Source organism: Polistes dominula, unplaced genomic scaffold (genome assembly GCF_049000335.1).
Source record: "Polistes dominula isolate Pdom_NZ unplaced genomic scaffold, Pdom_raw_medaka contig_73, whole genome shotgun sequence".
Lineage (NCBI taxonomy): Eukaryota > Metazoa > Arthropoda > Insecta > Hymenoptera > Vespidae > Polistes > Polistes dominula.
Genome location: NW_028300951.1, coordinates 5,230 through 27,943, shown reverse-complemented (window position 1 = coordinate 27,943; position 22,714 = coordinate 5,230). Strand labels below are relative to the sequence as shown.

The window sequence follows — 22,714 nt, the reverse complement described above, 5'->3', positions numbered from 1 at the left end:
TGAAAGAAATTGGATGTAAGGGAGTTAATATCACTTGGTGGCACCGATCGCTAAAGAGTATTAGGAGGGATTACTCGCCGTAAAGTGACACCCTTGGCCCCGAAGCTACATCTATGTGCACGCCGCGCGTAGTCTTAACAAAACACCAGGGGTTGGCGCGGCCTTCTGTAAATATTGTTACTACCACCCTGCCGGGAAATTTGCCAGCCATATGCCAGACCACCGATGTCCTTTTCGGCGTGCTCACGAATCGAGTTACGAGAGCTCTGCTCTGCTCAAAGCAATCTTTGACCGGTTGGTTAATCCAAGAGATCGAACCAATAATCAATTTTATGATCAATTTTATGATCTATTTTATGATCAAAATAGCCTATACGCGATATGTCAATAAAATTGAAATCTTGCATAAACATGGTTACAAGGTAAAAATCTGCTCGATAGACTAGTGATATGAAATAGTGATAACCGAACAAAATCGTAAACGATGCCACTTAAGATCTCTTGGAAAATCTAAAGAATCCTTAGTGGAAGGCTCGACACGGTTCAACACTCGATTAGTGTTCGTTATGGTAATCTATGAAAGCGGAAAAGGGTATAAAGCAATAAGCGGTGCTATGGCTTGGTGGTATGGCACGGTGGCGGAGGGGTGAATCGTAAATTAGAAAGTGCAAGGCAGGCACTGTTCGAATTAGCATCGCTTTCAAGTCGCTTTCTAATCTCGGTAAATGGACAAATTGCTATTGAATGAGGGAGTAACGAACGAGCGAACGAGCGAACGAACCAACGAGCGAACAAGCGAACGAACGAACCAACGAACGAACCAACGAACGAACCAACAGTTCAAGTGGGTTTTGCGGCCGCGCGTAGGTAGCGCTTACGATAGCGATGGAAGGGTGGAGAGAGACGCTGGTAGGAAGATTAGGTGTTGGTTGTGATCCTCGAGTAGTAAGACTTATAGTAGCCAACACGTGGCACGGATTACTCGCCCTTTACGCGCCCTTTACACGCCCTTTACACGACCAATTTCAGAAGTCCAGCCAATAATGCTACACTCAAAGGAGAATCTCTATTTGTCCTCTATATTGCATCTCTATTACCGCAACAAACGTGCATTTGCATTTATTCAAATTAAATAAAATATATCTCATCGTAAGCACGATTTGTTAGAAATATGTTAAAATTATTATATGGCTACGTTCTACTAAGACGAAGAATAATCCGTTTCGGAACGGATGTTTCGTGATGAAGACCTCGTATTCCTTACAGTACCTACATATCAACGGTGAACGAACAAGTGTGAAATCTGGTGCATCCATACTGCAAAGGGATATCCCGTTGATATCGCAATCCCCGATACGGTCGTTGCTTCGATTCACATCATCTACTACCCCTCTATCTCGTCACCGAAATCAATTAGTCGCGCAAACGATGCGAGACGGTATTACATTTAATAACGATTCATTGAAAAACATGACTAATATAAAACTATATCGTCGTTCTCTTTTCCATTGGTCCATAACAAACGTCTGTTTTGATATACATATTTCTAACTAATGACATGTAACGATACATCAACAGAAGAAGTAACAGAAAATTTTTTAAAAACTCTCTATTGCCAGTGTACTATTAGTAACTACAATATCAAGAGAGGGATATGTATTATATTTGATATATATTCTTTTATTATGATTTTAAGGAAAGAGGCGCAATCGCCAAACGTACAGAATGAATAGAAAAGAGGAGGGGTGAGGTAAGGCTCGCTTAAACTCTATAAGAATTAAAGCGAATCATTCGAGGGTAGCTAAGGGTCGTAGCCTCCAGCGATTATACTAATAGTCGGGGCGTAGACAAGCTGATAGGAAAGGGTGGTAGGGATGGAAGGTGGAGAAGGAGAAGGGGAAGAGGGCACGGTCGAGCTACTAATTGTTTTACATGCTGGCAACTTCGTTCGGAGGTTTAGACGATTCTCTTCTCTGCCTTAAGCCGTTTACTCCAATGAAAAGTCCAGCAAGCTTCAATATTCATGAGACTTAAATTAGAAACTCCGTTCTTTCAGATGTAAGTAAAAAAAAAAAAAAAAGAAAAAAAAGAAATAAAAAAGGAAAAAAAAGGAAAAAAAAAATAAAGTTTTTCATTTTCCTTTTTTTCTCTCTTTTTGCTTTGAATTTCAGTTTGAACGTTTCCAAACTGAATGACACTTGGTACGTGTAATCTAATTTAATTACATATAGGCTTAGGCATAGGTAAGGATAAATTTAGTGTTTCCTACAGATTTTCTATATTAAAATTTGGTGGGAAAAATATAGTAAGGACGCGCGCGCGCGCTACTCTTAACGAGGACGACGATGGACGTGCCAGAAGAAAAAATGTTCAGCATCATAGGCAAGAATGGGCAAACCGGAACGACGCGGCACGGCGGGCGTACTCTTCGATGCGGAAGAAAACCCAGAGGCGTAAGAGCGAACAATGGGCTCTCTTCTGGCAGGTTGATCCTCGTTGAGTAATGTTGAAATCTGGGGCGTTCCTGGGAAAGGACACCTGATCTCCGGCTGCTCCCTTCCATCATTGCCACTGCCGGTGGACCCTCACGAACAAGTAGTTAGCTACCGTTTGCATTTCGAATCGAAACACCAAGAATAATAATGCAATGTTCGATTATCTTTACGATTACTTATTTGAATCTTCTTTCTCGAGTCGCTTCTCTCTCTCTCTCTCTCTCTCTCTCTCTCTCTCTCTCTCTCTCTCTCTCTCTTTAGAGATTTTAATAAAGAATTTAATTAAGAACAAAAAGAAAGAAAGAAAGGATAAAATGAGAAGCTCTGCTTGTTAAAATAATCATAGTCCATGCAAGTCTATTCGCTTAGTATCCGCGCGATTGACGTACTGCATTAAATTCATACGTTCCAAGCACGGAACACGTTGATAAATCAAATGAAATCATTCGGTGGATCATCAAATCTATTAACCGTAGACCATAAAACTAAGATTTTCTTAGTAAAGTGATCGATCAGTCGTGCATAATTGAGGTAACGCGTTAAATTTTGTACCCGTAAAATTTGAAAAATGACATTTGATATTGTAAATACGAATTTCGATAGGATAGGATACAGATGGAACAGAGCGAGATGAACCGGTCTAGCTAAACTTTACTTTGGTATTACTTTGGTATTACATTGATATTACTTTGGTATTACTTTCGTCCTACTGTCGGACAAAGTAAGAAGCGATCATCGAAGATAGAGGCGAATAGCCAAAAATATGATAGTTCCGATAGGTAAACGTTTCCCATGGAATGGAAAGACGTTTAGGGATGGGCACAGGCCGTCAGGTAATGGAAGATGTGATAATTTAGTATGCACGGTGGAGTTTATTTGAATTTTATTGGTGGGCTCGGATGTCACGTGATGCCATGGCGCAGAAGTAGTGGCCATGCCCCACAGGGGGTCCCTCTTTTCGCTTTATCGGATCGGGGGGAGAGATGACGCTCCTCCCGTTTTCCCGTTTCCCCGAGGGGACACTTCCGTCCGACCAATATCGTTCCTCTCGCTCTTTCTCCTCCTCAAAACCTCCTCTCTTCTCCTCCTTCTTCATGATTCTCTCGCTTTCTCTCCTGGGCCACTTCCAATATCTTTCGAAATTCTCCAAGCCAGCCATGAATAAACTATTTCCCGACTTTGAATATCTTAGCGTTTTACGCGGAAATGGGACCACCGTTCGAGGGATCGGCTACAAAAAAAAAAAAAAGAAGAGAACGAGAAAAAGAGGGACAGAGAAAGAGAGAGAGAGAGAGAGAGCTGGAGAGAGAGCTGGAGAGAGAGCTGGAGAGGATGATATCGATTTGATCGACGCCGAATACAGGGATATTCTTCACCTTTTTACACTATTTTACCCTATTTTACACTATTGTGTTTTTCCTCTTTCTCTCTCTCTCTCTCTCTCTCTCTCTCTCTCTCTCTAATAACTCTCGCTTCCCTACATGAACAAAAGAATTTCTTTTTCTTTTCTTTCTTCTTTATTATTACCATCAACCTACCGAGCTGAAATGTTTCTCGCCGAGTTCGCTGAGATTGTGTGAAACCATTTGGCCCCTATCAACGATGAAAGACAACTCGAAACAAGACGAGTATATACATATATGAATCATAGGAAGATAGACTATTTCAATGGATGATTCAACTCGATCATTTCTATATAATTCTCAAATGATTCGACGAAATGATGAATCTCAATGTTATAATAGAAGCTTGCACTTTTTCGTTAAATTTTCATCTAATTTAATAGCGAATCTTCTGAAATAATTGTCGCCGGTAACAATGGCGATTAATTTTTCCGACGACGGCGATGAAATCAGACAGTCAACGTAATGAGTAGCATCGTCTGCCACACAATTCATCGGATGTCGCAAAAGGTGCGAGGAAGGGTGCGAGGAAGGGTGCGAGGAAGGGTGTTGGCGAAGGACCGTCGAGGTTATTAATATTCAGAACGAGGAGTTGGAGCAGGAGTTGGAGCAGGAGTTGGAGCAGGAGTTGGAGCAGGAGCTGAAGCCCAACAACAGGAGGAACCCAAGAGCAGTAGCAGTGCCGAGTGACAAATACCTCGCGCCCCGTCCCAACCCCGGAACGACTCGAGTCTGTAATTAACGCTAATCTCCAGGTCGTTTCTACGACATCGTACCACCCACTTCGTCTTTGCCATCGTGCGTCTTTGTACTTACCAAAGAACTGACGACAGTAGCTTAAATGGACTCTCCGTTAGTCGATCCTTTTCTCGAACGACAGATGTGTTAACACGTTCCTACGAACGATACTATCGATTGTGTTTAACCCTTACTCTTTACATGTTATTTCGAAGAAAAATTATAAATTAACTAACTATTATTTTTCTATTTCTAAACTTACTATCAAGTTTGATTTAAATGTAATTAAATGAAATTAAATGATTGAAAAAAAAATCGTTCAAGAAACAAAAGATAATAATGATGATGTTTTTCCAAAATGTTTGCTAGTATAATATTACCGTCGCTACTCATTCGTTTACAAACAAATGTACAGTTCACTTAGTATAACTAACGCCTAAATATGGTTTTACATTTTATTACAGTAGCGATGAAAATTTCTATCTAAAACAAACTCGAGAAGCATCGAAATGAATGAGCTCCGAAAAAACTTGACCAATCGAGTTGTTGCTTTTTTACGATTACTACAAATTTCTTTCGTACAAAGGTAGAGAAAAGAAAAATAGGAAGACTTCTTAAGTAGGGAGGTCAAGAAAGATTTCTTCACCCGCATTCTCCTCCCCATGGTACGGACAAGGACATGGTGAACTAAAATAGCAAGCCAGCCGACCGCGAATATCCTTGATTAAACGCTAAAAAAGAAGAAAATACATGAAGGGAGCGACGAGGGTGGTCTTGCGCACAAAACCACTTCCGTCGCTTTTTTCGCCATCTTCGCCATCTTCGCCATCTTCGCCATCTTCACCAACTTCGCCATCTTCGCAGCGGTCGAGTTTAAACGTGGAATTGGATTAACCGACTATCTATTTCGCTTTTTACCTCTCATCTTTACTTTGTTCTAATTTGGCTAACAAAACTCATTGATATTTTCCAAATCTTATATTAGATAGAGAATTTTTCATCCACTTGCAAATAATTCATTGATTGTGTGAAAATTTATCGGCGTTCGTGCAAAGACTTCGCTTATTTATAACGGGATGACAGAGAAAGGTTCTTACCTATAGCTGATAATAATATTCGCCTGTTCATGAAAAGGCGACTGAAAGGAGGATCGAGTATTAGGAGAGAAAAGGGGTTGTTGTTGTTCGAGGGGGCAAATGCCTGATAATCGCGTGGATGACGGCGTTCGAAACAATGCGCTCGACGTCGCGTTACTTCGGCACATGAGGTTCGCCGTAGCGGCTGCGGCGGTGGCAGCGGCGGGAGGGTTGATGTCAGAGCGAAGTGATGTATAGTGCTCAGAGCGAGCTCGGGAAATGCCACGTGCCCCACCCCCACCTACCATACAAACTCTCCCATAAGTATTAGGGTGCGACTAGCTACTATTCGCCTACGCACTACTGCCCTATGCAATTGGATTCCTTTAGTGCTCGCGCGCACGCGTACACTTTCTCTTATTTTCCCTTATTTTCCCTTATTTTCCCTTATTTTGCTCCCATCTTCAACCCTTAAATGCCGAACTAAAGCGATCAATGATCGCTTCAATTCGTATTCCAAGAGACATACACGAATTCGATTAGCTTCTGACACAGCAGTTAGTGAAAGATTCACCTTTGTGACATATTATTAGATACGATTAAATATACTTGAATATATTAATAGATTAAGATATACGTAGTTAAATATACGACAATATTATTAATCTGTATAAATTTAATAACATTCAGTTACTCGCGTTTCATACTTTCAGCAAAGATCCAAAAATGTCTAAGGATGTTACCCCCGCCCGATGTGTTGGAGCGTTCACTCATCAAAGAAGATCGCCCGCTATTCCTTCGTACCATTTTCAAATCTATTTTTGAGAAGAGAGTTAATTGTACGAAAAATTAAATAATATGAAAAAAAAAAAAGAAAAAAACAAGATACAATATAAGAACATTTAACCAAGAAACTTGCGCTATAGCTTTACAGTTAATGTTGCTAGTTTGATTAACTGACGTTGATAAGTAGGATCACCGTTTTATCGGCTGCAGAAAAATCAAAACTGTAATAAGTGTTATGCAATTCTACCGCATTTTTCGTTTAACCTGGCGCTATTACAAGTTCAAAAATGATCATCCCACTTTTATGCACAAACTGTCATTTAATATAACAAAACATGGCGATTGTACGATATCTCTGGCTAGTAAATATATCTTTTTTAATAATAATATTATGCAGTAATGGAGAAAAATCGTATCACGCCGTGGTAGTAATTCACGGGGTACTTACTGGCAGTGATAGCATGGAACTTATCAGTAACAGAATAGAAGAAGTAAGTTTTACAAAACAACAATATCTATCTAGATGTCGCTATTGTACTATGTTGATTATCTCATGCAAAAATGATAGTTTAACCAGGAACAGCTGTTCTTGACATTATGCAATGTTTTTAAAACTTTTCATCGCGCAATCATTTAAATTATCTCTCAATTGGATAATTCACTTTTCATATTACATATTGTTATATACATACATATGACACATATGACAATAAAACGTTACTATTTTGTTCTAGATGCATCCTGGAAGTCAGGTTTATAATATTATTAGATTTGCTGGTTGGGAAAGCTTGAAACCTATGTGGCGTCAAGTAGAAGAAATAGGAATGGATGTTATATCTATAGGTGCAGCTTTTCCTGAAGGAATCAATTTGATAGGCTATAGTCAGGGAGGTTTACTTGCTAGAGCTATTTTACAGAGATTTCCTCAACATAATGTAAGGAATTTTATATCGTTAAGTTCGCCTCAAGCAGGACAGTATGGAAGTAAGGCAAATTATAATATACAATATTATCAAAAATTATCTTAGTTATAATAATGATGTATCTATTGGGATATTAATATCAAATTTTAATCTAGCTCGCTTCCTACATTTATTCTTTCCAAACTTGGTATGTGAAACAGCCTATGAATTGTTTTATTCTAAAGTTGGACAGCTCACAAGCGTAGGGAACTATTGGAATGATCCACACCACCAGGTTTACTGTCGTCTTTCTTTCATTTTTAATGTTAAGTTTTTAATGTTTATGATAAGATGTAGATTTAATCTAATCAAGATTGTTACTATCGCATTAGGAATTATACCTCAAGTACAGCAAATTTTTGCCATATGTGAATAATGAGGAAACCAATAAAATTGTCTACAAATCGGGCCTTGCAAAATTAAACCGTATGATACTCATTGGCGGTCCAGATGATGGTGTCATTACTCCTTGGCAAAGCAGTCAATTTGGATACTATGATCAAAATGAAACGGTCGTCGAATTACGCAATAGATCTATTTATCAGGATGACCTGATTGGTCTTCAAACTCTAGACAAAGAGGGAAAATTGAATATTATTACTGTCCCGGGAATACCTCATTATGGATGGCACAAAAATATATCGATAATAGATGAATTTTTATTGCCATATTTAGATTAAAGAACATATTACTAATCAAGTTAAATTAATATTGGTAACAATTCCTAATCGCTATTAAATAATATATGTATTCGTATTGCCCAAAGAATTAATTACAATTTTTACAAGTTTGCATTTATTCGAACGATTTAACTTAAAGACTAATCATCTTCCAGTAAAGGCTGTCATTTTTAGCTCCATAATGGATTGATTTATTGTGTTCATTTATATTCTCTATATACTCATGTACGCAGTATATATCATTTTTCAAACATTTTATTACAATATTAGTGAAAATGTTTCCTTTTGTATATGTGTATGCGCATATAAACATCAAACTATTATACAAAATATCATTTTATAAAATCTGAAACAATTTTTTACAGCTCCAATATTGATTACAATTGTCAATTTTGAATCTTTTTAAATAAGTATATTTATGTAAAAAGCTATAAAATAATATAATTTTATTATTATTATTATTATTATTATTTTAAATATTATTGAAAATTGCAGTACGTACATCACTCTCATATTCACCTGACAATCTTGTAGTTCTTGCAATCTAGTTTGCTGCACCTATTTGTTGATGGAAACTATACCTCTACACTTGTTTATAAACTTTAACAACAAACTTAACATTTCTTCTTTACATATTGTTTCTCTTTTTATTTTTTTTTTTTTTTTTTTTTTATTCTATTTTATATTATATTATATTATATTATTAAAATCAACAAAATAGTGAAAAGTATCACATTAATTAGAATTGTTCGTTACGCGTAAAGCGAGTAATAAGATCGAGAGCCCAACGAGGTTGGTCATAAGGAACCAAATGACCTGCATTTCGAACAAGAACTTCTGTTAGATTATCAATAGACTTTGTATAACCAGCCAACTCATCTTCAACCCGCCACTGCTTACGATCAACCGTTTTATATTTCTCTGCACCAGACCATTTTAAATTTTGCAAAAAATTAAGAACATACGGATATGCAACAATAATATCAAGTTGACCATTATAAAGGAGAACCCTATAATGTTGTAATAAATCTGATACCAGTACAGCTACAGATTGCATTATATCTGTTTTCAAATAATTCTCAACTATTTCACTTGTAAAATTAAAGGTACAATTGCCTACATGTATCGCACGCCTAACATCCGCTCTTTGCACCCATTCTAACAGCCATAGTGATTCATTAGTTTCCTCTGTCTGTAAATAATTAAAGTAATATTTGAAACCTGTTGCATTTGTAAAAATAGATGGATCACCAGAGAATAATACGTTAATCGTCTCTAAAGCATCCACATATTTCTTTTGTTTAATTAAATCACGTGTTTTTTCCTCATATTGATGGAACAAATTCTTTAGATTTATATCTATTAAACCTATTTGATATAAATAATCGCTATATACAAGTTGATTCTCAGGATCTATATATCCATTTCCTATCGCCAAACCTTTTAAATTTATTTTCACTTTTGCGTTAATATTGTAATCTTTGATGGCATAAGAAACAGCAGGTACATATTTTCCGGCGTAAGATTCACCAGTAACAAAAAAGTCATTATTCTGAAGTTCCGGAAAAAGTTGAAAGAACTGCACTAAAGCAATATTAATTTCTTTTCCTATTTGGGTTTCATTTCTGGCATAGCCTTCATCATTCTTAGTGAAGCTGTAACCAGTACCAACAGGGCTATCAATGTAAATTAAATTGTGAGAATTGCTCCAGGAATAATTACGCGGTGCAAGATGTATGTTTGAAGTAATCAAAAATGGTCCGTGTAAGATAAAAATACTAAATAAGGTACTTAGTCCTGGACCACCTTCTAACCACAATACCACTGGCGCATCCTTTGGATTATGCTATATATGGAAGAAAAAGTTCTAATTTAAGAAATATCATCTTGTTAATTTATTTAAATTAATGTAATATATATTGACCTTAGCAGGGAAGAACCAGAAAAATAAATTAGAATCGTACTCCTTATTTACTGTTAAGTAGCCTGCGTAACTACTAACAGAGCTCATTTCCCTGTGTTCAACGATAGATTGCATTCGAGCTTCATCAATCTTTCCACTTTCAATAAGCGGCGTTAAGAAAAGAGGATTACCAACATCTGCATTTTCATCAGGAAGACATCTTTTTGATTCTGCATAAATGTTTGTAAATGCATTCGTGTTTGTTTTTATAAACACAAACAAAACTAATAAACTAAGTAACTTGCTCATCCTTATTGATATATATCTATATTTATATAAAGATATATTTATGAGTGAATCTTGATAATGTAACTTTAACAATTTTTTACGATTCTCTTTCGGTTTTTCTTCTGTTACGTATTAAACGTACACATTTACTAATTTAGGACGTATACTGTGGTATTTCCATGCTTAGTCATTCAAATGTACATATATAATTAAGCAAGCGATCACTCGACATTTTCAATCGATTATCGATATTTTTAGCAACGATATATGCCAAACAAAACAATCCTACAGGCGTATACGCATGAAAGATCATTCAATAAAGGTATGCAACATTTTTAACTGCTTATTAATAATTTGATATTGTAATTTGATAGATGGTTTCAAGATTGCATCAAGGCATCGTCAAATATTATTTTTAAGAATAAGAAACTAACCTAAAAACCTAACCCTTAGACTGACAATGCTGTCGATGATCTTATTGGTCGTCGTTTGGACGAGTTTGGGAAAAAAATACTTTTATTTATAAATAAATTTATAATATGTGTGTGTCTGTTTTGTTTTTTAACAAAAAAAAAAAAAAAAAAAAACGACATCTCTGCTCAAGCACGTACATTAAAAGCTTTTCTAAAATAACAGAGATAAGAGATAATTACATACACGTGAGAACACACACACAACACTTGAGCTGCGTACATACTACTACATAAAAGACTATTTTTCAGTATTTTCTTTTTTCTGTTGAATTTCAAGCAAATTCATTTGTACGAATAACCTAAATAAATTCGTTTATCAAGGTTAGTATACCTATATAAAGCGCAAATATAATTATTTATCGAATATGGAAAATAATATTTTATAAAGAAATGTTTCAAAAATTAATAGCAATAGCAAATAGGTATATGTATATTGATTTTGAAAAGTCATTATGTTGCTAGCAACGCTAGATGACGGTATAGAGTTAAATTATATTCTATATTCATATTGTTGTGCATTTTATAATTGTACATAGCAAGAGATTAAAATTGTAATTTTGTTTTTAGCTAAAATTGGTTTGGTGTGCTAAAGCTAGGTTAGAAATAATAATGAAAAGTACCCTTTATTAAAAAGATTTGTTATTAAAGTTAGAAATATATTATTGTTCATATAGATGGATGACAAGGATCCTACAAGTGTAATTAAAATGATTAAAGACCTTCGATCTGGCTCAGAAGGTTATCGACGAAATAGTGGAGTTTCCGTTCGACTATCTGCTACAGCATGTAATCCATCAATCTTTAATAGCACCGATGTATGCAGTATTTCTCCAAAACGTCCAAGACTGGATGATACAAGTGCCAGTAATTCTATATTAAATAAAAGCGAAAGTGATCCTGTGCCTGGTAGTCCGTGGGAATGGAGAAGATTAAAAGGAGAAGTAATTATTATTATTATTATTATTATTATTATTATATATTTAATACTAATGTAGTAATACTAATTGAATAAATATATACGTTGAACTGAACATATTGCTAGGTAGTTTCCTTAAAAACAAGATTATCGCATCAAGAAGCGGCAGTTCAACAACTTCATAAAATTCGTAGGCAAATGGAAGAAGTATTTGAAAAAGAAAAAAATCTTTTAGAAATGCAAGTAGATCAAGAAAAGCAGACAATTAAACAGTTAGAAGTGCGTTTGGATGTTGCTAGAAGAACTATTCAAGAAGCACGCGAAGCACAAACTGTCGCAGAAAAAGAACTATTTCAGGTAAAGCCATTTTAAGTTGCTTTCTTCTTTATTCTTTTTAACTAATTGATCTCATCGATGATATAATAATTAATAAATTGTTTTCTTTTAATTAGGTAAAAGTTAATTTAGAACAAAAAACTGTAACTTTATTAAATGAAAATGCAAAACTTTTGGAGGATCTTAAAAATGCATCCGTGCAAGAGAAAACTTGTCCACCTAAGGATGATGTAGCCCAAGCGGATGTTCAATTGAAGTTACAAGCTGCCGAAGATAGAATAGCTCAATTGGAAGAAAAATTAAAAGAATGTAGAGCATCTCAAAAGGACTACGAGATACAAAATGTAGAACTTCAAAATATCAAGATTAAAATGGAAAAATTAGAGTCGGAGAAAGCGTTATGGGAGGAAGGTAAACAATTAGTGGCAAGAGCAGCGAAAGCAAGCGAATTTGAAAAAGAATTGAATGCAGCTAAGGAAACAATCGCAGTTTTAAGGGAATCGGTCAGGGGAAAATTACTTTTAGAAGAACAAATGGCTAGCATAACTAAAAGGTATATCGGTCTGCTGACTCTTGTATCATTATATCTTTAATGATTCAATTTGATTAAAAATCTAAAATTTATTTTCCATTAAATCTTGAATACATATTTCTACATGTATTTTATAGATTAGAGCATACGGAAAAATTAGAACAACAGATAGCAATGTTGGAAACTACAAAATCTGAATTATTACTTCGTCTCTCGGAGTACGAATCAATAGGAATTAATGGTGGACCTACCGCATTGAAACGCGAATTACATCGACTTCAACAAGCAGAAGCAGTTTTAATGGCAGAAGAAGGTCAATTAAAAACTAAACTAGATGCGGCACAAAGGGAGTGCCAAAATTTGTCAAGGAATTACGAACAAGCTAAACAATTAGCTATAGATGCGACATCGTCAAAAGAAAAATTGAATAAACTAGTTAGCAGATTGCAAAAGAAAATGATGCTTGTGACCAGAGAAAGAGACAGTTATAGACAGCAATTGGATTTGTATGAAAAAGAAATGACTGTTGACAGTAGTAATGCGATGCTTGAAAGAGTTCCTTCATTAGAACGTACTATCGAAGGATACAGGTATTTGAAATTATTCTCTATCGTTCCATACAATAGGAGTGCATGAAATAGTAGTAGTAACTAAAATAATTATCATTTTAATGATCAATTAGGGACTTGGTTGCAAAATTAGAAACCGATTTGGAATCTGTAGAAGGTAATAATCAAAAAGAAGAATGCAATAAGTTGAGGGAAGAGATTGAAAGATTAAAAGGAGAAATAGAACATCGAGCTTTGAAAGGTGATTTTAACAGTAATGCTAGGGTATTACACTTTACCATGAATCCTGCTGCAATAGCAGAACAGCAAGCTGAGGAGAAGCGTAAGGTATTATTGCGCGAGCTGGAAGAACTGAGAGCAAAAGTCGCTACTGGCAGCGCAGGAACAGTGGTGTCTACTTTACAAATACAGGGTAAATAGTGTATTGTTGTGCAATAGAACATACTATTTAATATATTATTAAAAATATTAAACGTATACATTTTATATATATATATATATATATATATATATATATATATATATATATATATATATATATATACATGATTTATCTTTTTTTTTCTTTTTTATTAATTTTATATTATATAGAAATTAATGAACTCAAGCAAACTCATGAAATAAAGATTGCGCGTCTCAAGGAAGCGTTTAAAGCGTCTTCTCAAGAGTACAGACAAGCATGTTATCAATTATTTGGTTGGAGAGTCGACAGAACTAAAGAAGGACGTTACAAGTTGTCCAGTCAATACGCTGAATCTCCTGATGACTTTCTTTTTTTTCACGTTGGCGAGGAAGGAGTCGATCTTCTAGAAACTGCTTTTTCTGCGACTCTCGGTACTCTGATCGAGCGGCATTTACAAAAACAACACAGTGTTCCTATGTTTCTTAATGCAGTGCAATCTGAACTCTATTTTCAACAAACAATGACGAATGTTATCAATTAATTTTATTTACATCATCATCATCATCATCATCATGATAATCATCATCATGATAATCATCATCATGATAATCATCATCATCATCTTTATTTGCTTTATTAAAAAATGCATAACTAATTATTGTATAAAGTATTCATTTGTATGGAATTGAAGTATACTAGAAACACGTGTAATACTTAATAAATTATATCTCACCATAGAAGCTATTAAATATTGTTGTAAATATTCTAATTCACATCATCAAATTCGACAATTTTATTATTTATAATTTGAAAACAAGTGGCAAATACATTATATTAGGAAACTATATTCTTGTACAAAATCTTTTACCAGGTTTATAAACGATAATCGAAGATATTATTGTTCTTTGACTGACAAAAAAAATGTATGTATTTATATAAATTAATATCTTCTTTGCAAGGAATTCCATGTCAATTATTATGCGAATAGAATGCAGCTGCTCTGATTAAAAATTATCTAGACAATAATATGTTAAGAGGCAAATATAATAATTTAGTTAAAAGAAGAAGTAAATATTATAATACTATTAAAATAAACTTACTTTTATCATGTAAAAATTGATTTGTGGGTTGCATTTATTTTTAATCAATTAATAAAAACATATAGTGTGTGAGTTATTTGTATTTTATTACCGACTGGTAACATATGTTTCGCCATCTATCAATACTAGATATTACTTCACTGTACCGACTAGTAAATTTAGGCTGCCATCTAGCGGAAGTAAATGTTACTATGTCTTACCGACTAGTAGAATATGTTTCGCCATCTAGACAAAAGACAAAACATCACTAGGATAAAATCAAGATGGCTACCTGTCAATGTACTTTGAATACCGTAAATACCGGCTATGTGCAGTGTAAAGTATTTAATTAAAAAAATCCTTTTAGTGATGCAATAATCAAGTGAATAATATTTTTTATTTATAATAATTCGTTTCATATTCTTTATTTAGTGATCGCCAATTCTGGATGAAAATAATTAAACTGGATAAAGTGCTGTGGGACAGTGTTATGTCATAACCTAAGAAAAATAATTTTCTTAATTAAATCCGAGAATGCAGATGAATTCGAGACGTTCGTTTTATCAAATTATTATAACAAATACTAGTAAGTAAAGTATATATTTTGTTATACGAAATTCTACTAATTATTAAAATATATGGATTATTTTGTCTTTTAACTTTATGCATTATCTAAACATTTTCTCTCTTCAAACTTATTTTGGTATTTATATATAAACTACTTTTTTAAATATTTTTAGATCAACATGCAGATCTATATTTTTAATTCTAATCCAAGAACATTATACTCACGAGAAGAAGAATTCATTACACCATTCGATAAATGGATATATATATTTCATTTTCTTACGACTAACGATTAAAAGATTTGCATTGATTATGTAATCCGAAAAAGAGTTTTATTCTATAATATTATGTAAATAGAATGCAGCTGCAGTAACAAAGAATAATCAAGACAAGAATGTGTCAAAAGGTAAGCATTGCAATCTTGTATTTGTAAAAAACAAACCTATATCAAACTGATTGATAAACTGATTCATTTAACAGGATAGGTAAATAATTTGACTAGAAATGCCTAATCATTATTATCAAGATTGATAAGAAGAATTCAACAATAGTGCAACTATGAAAGATTTTTGAATGCACTGTTCTTATTATACTTGCACTGCGAGAAAATCATATGTAGTAATATTCTATCAAAAGAATACCAGAACAAATGTATCTTAGTTATCACAAAATAAGAAAACAAATGGCAAATACATTATATAAGGGAACTCTATTATGGAACAAAATCTTTTTAATCAAGTTTTGTACACAGTAATAGAAGATATGTTTTCTTCATTGGCTGACAAGAAAAATTGATGTATTTGTTAATAAATATCTTATTTGCAAGGAATTTCATGTGAATTATTATGGGAATAGAATGCAGCTGCTCTGATTAAAAATAATCTAGACAATAATATGTTAAGAGGTAAATATAATAATTTAGTTAGAAAAAGAAGTAAATATTATAATACTATTAAAATACACTTATTTGTATCATATAGTAAATGATTAAGATTTTCTTAATTTTTAATCAATTAATAAAAATGACTGTGTCTTTTATGTTAGATCATCATCATCATCATCATCATCATCATCATCATCATCATCATCATCAGCATCTTCCTTAAGAAAAATTCAATCATGATCATCATTAATATATACTCTATATATACACATATATTTCTTTTCTTATAATACATTAGTGTTTTGCATAAACTATACATATATATGTTGATGTGATGATAGTGTATATATATAGTTAAAAAATATTACATTAATTCTCATGCGTGACCATAAGAATATAATTTCATGGAAAATTAATTATTATGTAACAAAATATTTCGATGCATGTACAATTATATGTAGTAGTAATTCATGTTACAGTAATCGACTTTTATTAACTGAACAACAACAAAATGACATATTTAATTTGTTACTAAAAACATATTTATGACTTATTTTTAAAATATTACATAAACACACTTGAAAATAAATATTGTTTCAGATAATAAAAGTATTATTATTATTATAATTAATTTTGTGGTTACGGATTAATGATAAAAAAACATTTCTTATTATTTGAATTTTCGCGGGCAACACATTGCTGAGGAAAAAATCAAGATGGCTGCCGTGTCGTGTATTACCACGTGCACTATTAAATATTTAATTAAAGAAATGCAATAGTGATGCAATCATAATCAAAAGAATAATATTTTGTATTTAGAATAATTCTTTTCATATTCTCTTCTCTTTTTAGTGATTAGTGATTGCCAATTCTGGATGAAAATAAATACAAATGGGATGTATTGGTGTGTGGTACAATAGTATTACGTCATAACCAAAGGAAAATAATTTTCTTTATTAAATCCGAGTATATATAGATGAATTCAGGATGTTCTCATTATATCAATTTATTTTAACAAATATTAGTTACTACTAAGGTACATCAATATGTATTTTGTTATACGAAATTTTACTAATTATTAAAATATATGTGTGGATTAGTTTGTCTCTTAACTTTATGCATTATCTAAACATTTCTGTCCCTTTTCTTAGCAAAACAACTTTACATGCAATTCCATCACACCAACTTTCCACGCACACCAATGACACCATTCAAAAGGAGAGACTCCACACGATCATGAGGGTTTTTTAAACCATCACTTCAACTTTCCACGCAATCCTATGACTCCATCCATAACCAAATATCCCATACAGTCATGAGGGTTTTTTTAACCATCACTTTAATTCTGCTGCACGCAATTCCAGTTTAATGCACTCTGTGTTCTTATTATACTTGCATTGCGAGAAAACAATATGTACATATTGTGTAATATTTTATCAAAAGAATACGAGAAGAAATGTATATCTTAGTTATCATCACAAGATATATGGATAACACACGTGGCAAATACATTATATTACCGACATTCAAATCAAGTTAAAATTTTTTATCAAGTTTTACGTACACACGGTAATAGAAGATATTACTTTTTTTCCATTAGCTGACAAGAAAAATTGATGTATTTGTTAATTAATACTTTCTTTTGCAAGGAATTTCATTTCATTTCATTACTATTATTATGGAAAAAGAATATGCAGCTGCTATTATTACAAACTAATCTAGAAAAAAATATGTAAAGAGGTAAATATTATAATAAGTTATTTTAAAGAGGAAGTAAATATTATAATACTATTCAAATACATTTATTTTGTTATCATATAGTATAAATGATTGGGATTTTATTAACTTTTTAATCAATTAATAAAAATGTATATTAGGAAATTAGTCTTTTATCACCGACTGGTAAAGAGAATATGTATCGCCATCTAGCAGCGGTACTAGCTATTACTTCATTGTACCGACTGGTAAAATTATGCTGTTATCATCAAATGATGGAAATATTTATTTCACTTACCGACAAGTACAATATGTTTCTTCATCTAGACGAAAGAAAATACATCGCGCTTGGACACAATCAAGATGGCCACCTGCCATTGTATACTGCCACGTGCAGTAAAGTTAAGTATTTAATTAACAAAAATTCAATAGTGATGCTTTAATTAAGTGAATAATATTGTTTTTATTTACAATACTAATTCAGTTCATATTCTATTGTTTTTTTTTAGTGATTAGTGCTCGGCAATTCAGCTTAAGAAGAAAACCATTGGACTTGACGTGTGATATCTTGTGAAGAAAAAAAACCTTTGGATTTGATGTGTGATATCTTGTGAAGAAAAAAAAACCATTGGACTTGACGTTTGATATCTTGTGAAGAAAAAAAAACCATTGGACTTGATGTTAGATATCAATGTTTAAGAAGAAAACCATTGGATTTGTGTTTGTGATCTAAAATAGAAAACCATTGTACTTATTATTATTATTATTATGTTAAGTTAAAAGGAATATCATTGTACTTACTATTATTATGTAAATGTAAAAAGAATATTATTGCACTGTACAGGTGGACAGGTCGACAGGAAAAGTATACCATTGCACTTTAAAGGTTACTTGTCGACTTACAAAGTATACCATTGCACACTTTAGGTTACTTTGGATTACCACGTTTTGTGTCAAATTTTATTTCTTTTTTATAACCTATCCTATCATCCAAGCCATTTAATTTTCCTTTAATAAAATCAACCATTACATGTAAGTATTAATTATTATAAATGTTACAAGTTAAGAAACTTATATGTTTTTTTTGGTCGTATAAGGTATTTTTTTTTTATTTATAATGCATGAACATTTTAATAGAAATATTTTAGTAGACAATTGAATTTATTATTAACATATATACATTTTAGCATATTAATGAAATATTTTTGAAATAGAAAGTTTAGAATAGCATTGAATTTGAAGTTATGTAAACTGAAATAGAAAATCATTGCAGTTGTGGTTATGTCACTGTTTATACTTGAACTAGAAGCAAACCATATATAGAGTAGTAATATTTTATGAAAAGAATATTAGATAGAAAAAATGTTTCCTAGTTATCACAAATTAAGAAAAGAAATGGATAATTACATTCTAGTGTTTGCAGTTCTTACTATATGTACTAAATTTATTAATGTACTTATTTTACTGGGAATCGACTAAGAGCAGAAAAATGTATATATTTGTATGGATTCATTTGTGATTTTTTGTAGAAATACTATCATGTATTTTATTATAGAAATAGGATGCAACTATATTAGACAATAAGAGGTAAAAATAATAATCTTGTTTAAAATACATTTATTTTTGTGATATAAAACGTAAGTTAATATAATATAATTAATTTTTTATAAGTTTACATAAATTTTTACTTTAGTTACCGACTGGTAGAGAGAATATGTATCGCCATCTAGACGACGAAAGAAAACACATCTCTGGGACAAATTCAAGATGGCTACCTGCTGTCACATTGTACTTTTGTGTAAAGTATTGTGTAGTAAAGTGTAAAGTATTTAATTAACAAAATTTCTTACAGTGATGCAATCATAATTAAGTGAATAATATTGTTTTTATTTATAATAATTCTTTTCTTATTCTCTTCTTTTTTTTTGCAGTGATCACCAAATCACCTTAAGAAGAAACCCATTGGACTTGATGTTTGATATCTTGTGAAGAAAAAAAAACTATTGGACTTGACGTTTGATATTTCCTTAATAAGAAATCCATTTAACTTGATGTTAGATATCTGCTTAAGAAGAAAGCCGTTGGATTTGTGTTTGTGATCTACAAAAGAAAACCATTGTACTTATTATTATTAGTATTATGTTAACTTAAGAAGAATATCATTGTACTTACTATTATTATGTAAATGTAAAAAGAATATTATTGCACTGTACAGGTGGACAGGTCGACAGGAAAAGTATACCATTGCACTTTAAAGGTTACTTGTCGACTTACAAAGTATACCATTGCACACTTGAGGTTACTTTGGATTACCACGTTTCGTGTCAAATTTTATTTCTTTTTTTGTCACCTATCCTATCATCCAAGCCATTGAAATTTTCCTTTAATGAAATCAACCATTATATGTCATTATTAATTATTGTAAAATTTAATTATGAAACAAATTTATGTGTTTTTTGTCGTATAAGGAATTTTTTTTAATGCATGAACATTTTAATAGAGAATTGAATTTATTATAAACACAAACCTTTTAGCATATTAAATAATTATGTAATAACCACGTGAGTTGTACATATAATGAACGGAACGTGTTAATTTAATAACCATTGCACTAAAGGTTATGTAAAAAGTTAAATAGAAAACCATTGCACTTGAGAGAGGTTATATGTAATTAAAATAGCAAACCATTTCACTAAGTATGGATATGTTAGCATAAGAAAAATACCACTTTACTTGTAGACATATATGTGTAATAACGTATAATGAAAATTATTAATTTTTTTAAGAGGCTATATCACGTTAGAAAGATAAAATTGGCACGTCTCGTGGTTATGTTACTTTCAAGAAGAAATAAATCATTGCACATAATAGATTTTACTATATTATAATAAATAGACGACCACTGCACATTAGTTTATAAAAGATTTTAAACAACAACAACAACAAGAATATTTGCACTTGTTTATATAATAAGATAGAATAAAAAAAAATAAAAGGCAATGTTATTTTAAAGTAAAGTAATGGATGTCATGCGAGATTGACAAGAGGGAGAAGCCATTACAACTTGATGTATGTCAGCTGTACAGTTCATTTGCATATATAATTACGAGATGGCGTCTTGAACTCGGTAGCGTTGGGCTTGCCGATTTAGTATAAAGGGAGGTGCAAAGCGCGTGGATTTCAACGCATCGGGGTGCGACCCCGACTCTGCAGAAGCAGAGTACTCCTGTGGCTGCGCTCAGGAGCAGGTTGCAATACACGCTTAGGCCTGAGCGTTGTATTCAGCTTGCTCCTGAGAATGACAGCCTTTGGAAAAAGGGATGAGGAGTAGTAGTAGTAGTAGTTGCATGTAGTAGTAGTAGTAGTAGCTTGAAATAGTAGTAGTAGTAGTAGAAGGATGAAATAGTAGTAAAAGCATGAAATAGTAGAAGCATGAAATAGTAGTAGTAGTAGTAAAGAATTAGAATAAGAAAATTGGGGGTCTTCTAGTATTAGAGGGGGCCTGGTCTCTAGTTAATGGGGTGGCAATCAATCGTGAGGCCGTGCCTGTAGCCGATTTTACAGGTCAAGGTCATCGAAGGTCAAGGACATCCAGGGCAAGGTAGCGCGCGAGTTTCATTCATTATGTGGGTCAAGGTCACGCGCGAGGGTTCTTTCATTATGTGTGTGTGCGTTTTAATATTCACGCGCGCGAGGGTTAAGTCAGTATGTGTGTATCAATTTATTTATTTATTTTTTTTTTTTATTGGGTTTATTAGGAGTTTGTGTGTTTATGTTTTTTTGTGGGTTTTTAAGAGTTTGTGTATATGTTTTTTTTGGGTTTTTTCAGAGTTTGTGTATATGTTTTTTTGGGTATTTTAAGAGTTTGTGTATATGTTTTTTTTGGGTTTTTTTAGAGTTTGTGTATATGTTTTTTTGGGTATTTTAAAAGTTTGTGTATATGTTTTTTTGGGTATTTTAAAAGTTTGTGTATATGTTTTTTTGGGTATTTTAAAAGTTTGTGTATATGTTTTTTTGGGTTTTTTCAGAGTTTGTGTATATGTTTTTTAGGGTATTTTAAAAGTTTGTGTATATGTTTTTTTGGGTTTTTTCAGAGTTTGTGTATATGTTTTTTTGGGTATTTTAAAAGTTTGTGTATATGTTTTTTTTGGGTTTTTTCAGAGTTTGTGTATATGTTTTTTTGGGTATTTTAAAAGTTTGTGTATATGTTTTTTTGGGTTTTTTCAGAGTTTGTGTATATGTTTTTTAGGGTATTTTAAAAGTTTGTGTATATGTTTTTTTGGGTTTTTTCAGAGTTTGTGTATATGTTTTTTTGGGTATTTTAAAAGTTTGTCTATATGTTTTTTTTGGGTTTTTTCAGAGTTTGTGTATATGTTTTTTTGGGTATTTTAAAAGTTTGTGTATATGTTTTTTTTGGGTTTTTTCAGAGTTTGTGTATATGTTTTTTTGGGTATTTTAAAAGTTTGTGTATATGTTTTTTTGGGTTTTTTCAGAGTTTGTGTATATGTTTTTTAGGGTATTTTAAAAGTTTGTGTATATGTTTTTTTGGGTTTTTTAAGAGTTTGTGTATATGTTTTTTTGTGGTTTTTTAAGAGTTTGTGTAAATGTTTTTTTTGGTATTTTCAAAGTTTGTGTATATGTTTTTTTTGGTATTTTCAAAGTTTGTGTATATGTTTTTTTGGGTATTTTAAAAGTTTGTGTATACGTTTTTTTGTGTATTTTAAAAGTTTGTGTATGTTTTTTTGGGTATTTTAAAAGTTTGTGTATATGTTTTTTTGGGTATTTTAAAAGTTTGTGTATATGTTTTTTTGGGTATTTTAAAAGTTTGTGTATATGTTTTTTTGGGTTTTTTCAGAGTTTGTGTATATGTTTTTTTGGGTTTTTTCAGAGTTTGTGTATATGTTTTTTT

General features: G+C 32.3%; 3 protein-coding genes and 2 long non-coding RNA genes across 10 annotated transcripts; 3 read left to right on the top strand and 2 right to left on the bottom strand.

Moving 5' to 3' along the window:
• Nucleotides 1-6,767: 6,767 nt before the first annotated feature.
• On the top strand, nucleotides 6,768-8,601 carry Ppt2 (palmitoyl-protein thioesterase 2). The gene is made up of 4 exons (XM_015331764.2): nucleotides 6,768-6,989; nucleotides 7,233-7,482; nucleotides 7,577-7,695; nucleotides 7,793-8,601. Exons 1-4 carry the CDS (start codon nucleotides 6,834-6,836, stop codon nucleotides 8,138-8,140), a joined length of 873 nt encoding a protein of 290 aa, XP_015187250.2. The 5' UTR covers nucleotides 6,768-6,833; the 3' UTR covers nucleotides 8,141-8,601.
• Nucleotides 8,602-8,775: 174 nt separating this feature from the next.
• LOC107072105 (venom serine carboxypeptidase) lies at nucleotides 8,776-10,361 on the bottom strand. Its single transcript, XM_015331763.2, has 2 exons — nucleotides 10,065-10,361; nucleotides 8,776-9,986 (listed from the first exon to the last, which is right to left on the bottom strand). The coding sequence occupies exons 1-2, from the start codon at nucleotides 10,350-10,352 to the stop codon at nucleotides 8,880-8,882; spliced, it is 1,395 nt and encodes a 464-aa protein (XP_015187249.1). The 5' UTR covers nucleotides 10,353-10,361; the 3' UTR covers nucleotides 8,776-8,879.
• Nucleotides 10,362-10,520: 159 nt separating this feature from the next.
• On the top strand, nucleotides 10,521-16,035 carry Mad1 (Mitotic arrest-deficient 1). 5 transcript variants are annotated; one of them, XM_089172419.1, is made up of 10 exons: nucleotides 10,521-10,653; nucleotides 11,479-11,745; nucleotides 11,847-12,077; nucleotides 12,173-12,609; nucleotides 12,726-13,178; nucleotides 13,271-13,569; nucleotides 13,749-14,975; nucleotides 15,072-15,225; nucleotides 15,380-15,612; nucleotides 15,687-16,035. In XM_089172419.1, exons 1-7 carry the CDS (start codon nucleotides 10,633-10,635, stop codon nucleotides 14,099-14,101), a joined length of 2,061 nt encoding a protein of 686 aa, XP_089028545.1. In that variant the 5' UTR covers nucleotides 10,521-10,632; the 3' UTR covers nucleotides 14,102-14,975; nucleotides 15,072-15,225; nucleotides 15,380-15,612; nucleotides 15,687-16,035. The 5 variants fall into 5 exon arrangements, with proteins under 5 accessions (XP_089028545.1, XP_089028546.1, XP_089028544.1 ...); XM_089172420.1 differs by having other exon boundaries at nucleotides 13,749-14,980; XM_089172422.1 differs by lacking the exon at nucleotides 10,521-10,653 and adding exons at nucleotides 10,917-11,125; nucleotides 11,372-11,400 and having other exon boundaries at nucleotides 13,749-15,225.
• Nucleotides 16,036-18,844: 2,809 nt separating this feature from the next.
• On the top strand, nucleotides 18,845-20,134 carry LOC149032605 (uncharacterized). The gene is made up of 2 exons (XR_016176532.1): nucleotides 18,845-19,675; nucleotides 19,737-20,134. It is a non-coding gene; the product is annotated as an uncharacterized LOC149032605 (long non-coding RNA).
• Nucleotides 19,620-21,436, bottom strand: LOC149032604 (uncharacterized). 2 transcript variants are annotated; one of them, XR_016176531.1, is made up of 3 exons: nucleotides 20,333-20,952; nucleotides 19,978-20,186; nucleotides 19,620-19,905 (listed from the first exon to the last, which is right to left on the bottom strand). It is a non-coding gene; the product is annotated as an uncharacterized LOC149032604 (long non-coding RNA). The 2 variants fall into 2 exon arrangements; XR_016176530.1 differs by having other exon boundaries at nucleotides 19,620-20,186; nucleotides 20,333-21,436.
• Nucleotides 21,437-22,714: the final 1,278 nt, after the last annotated feature.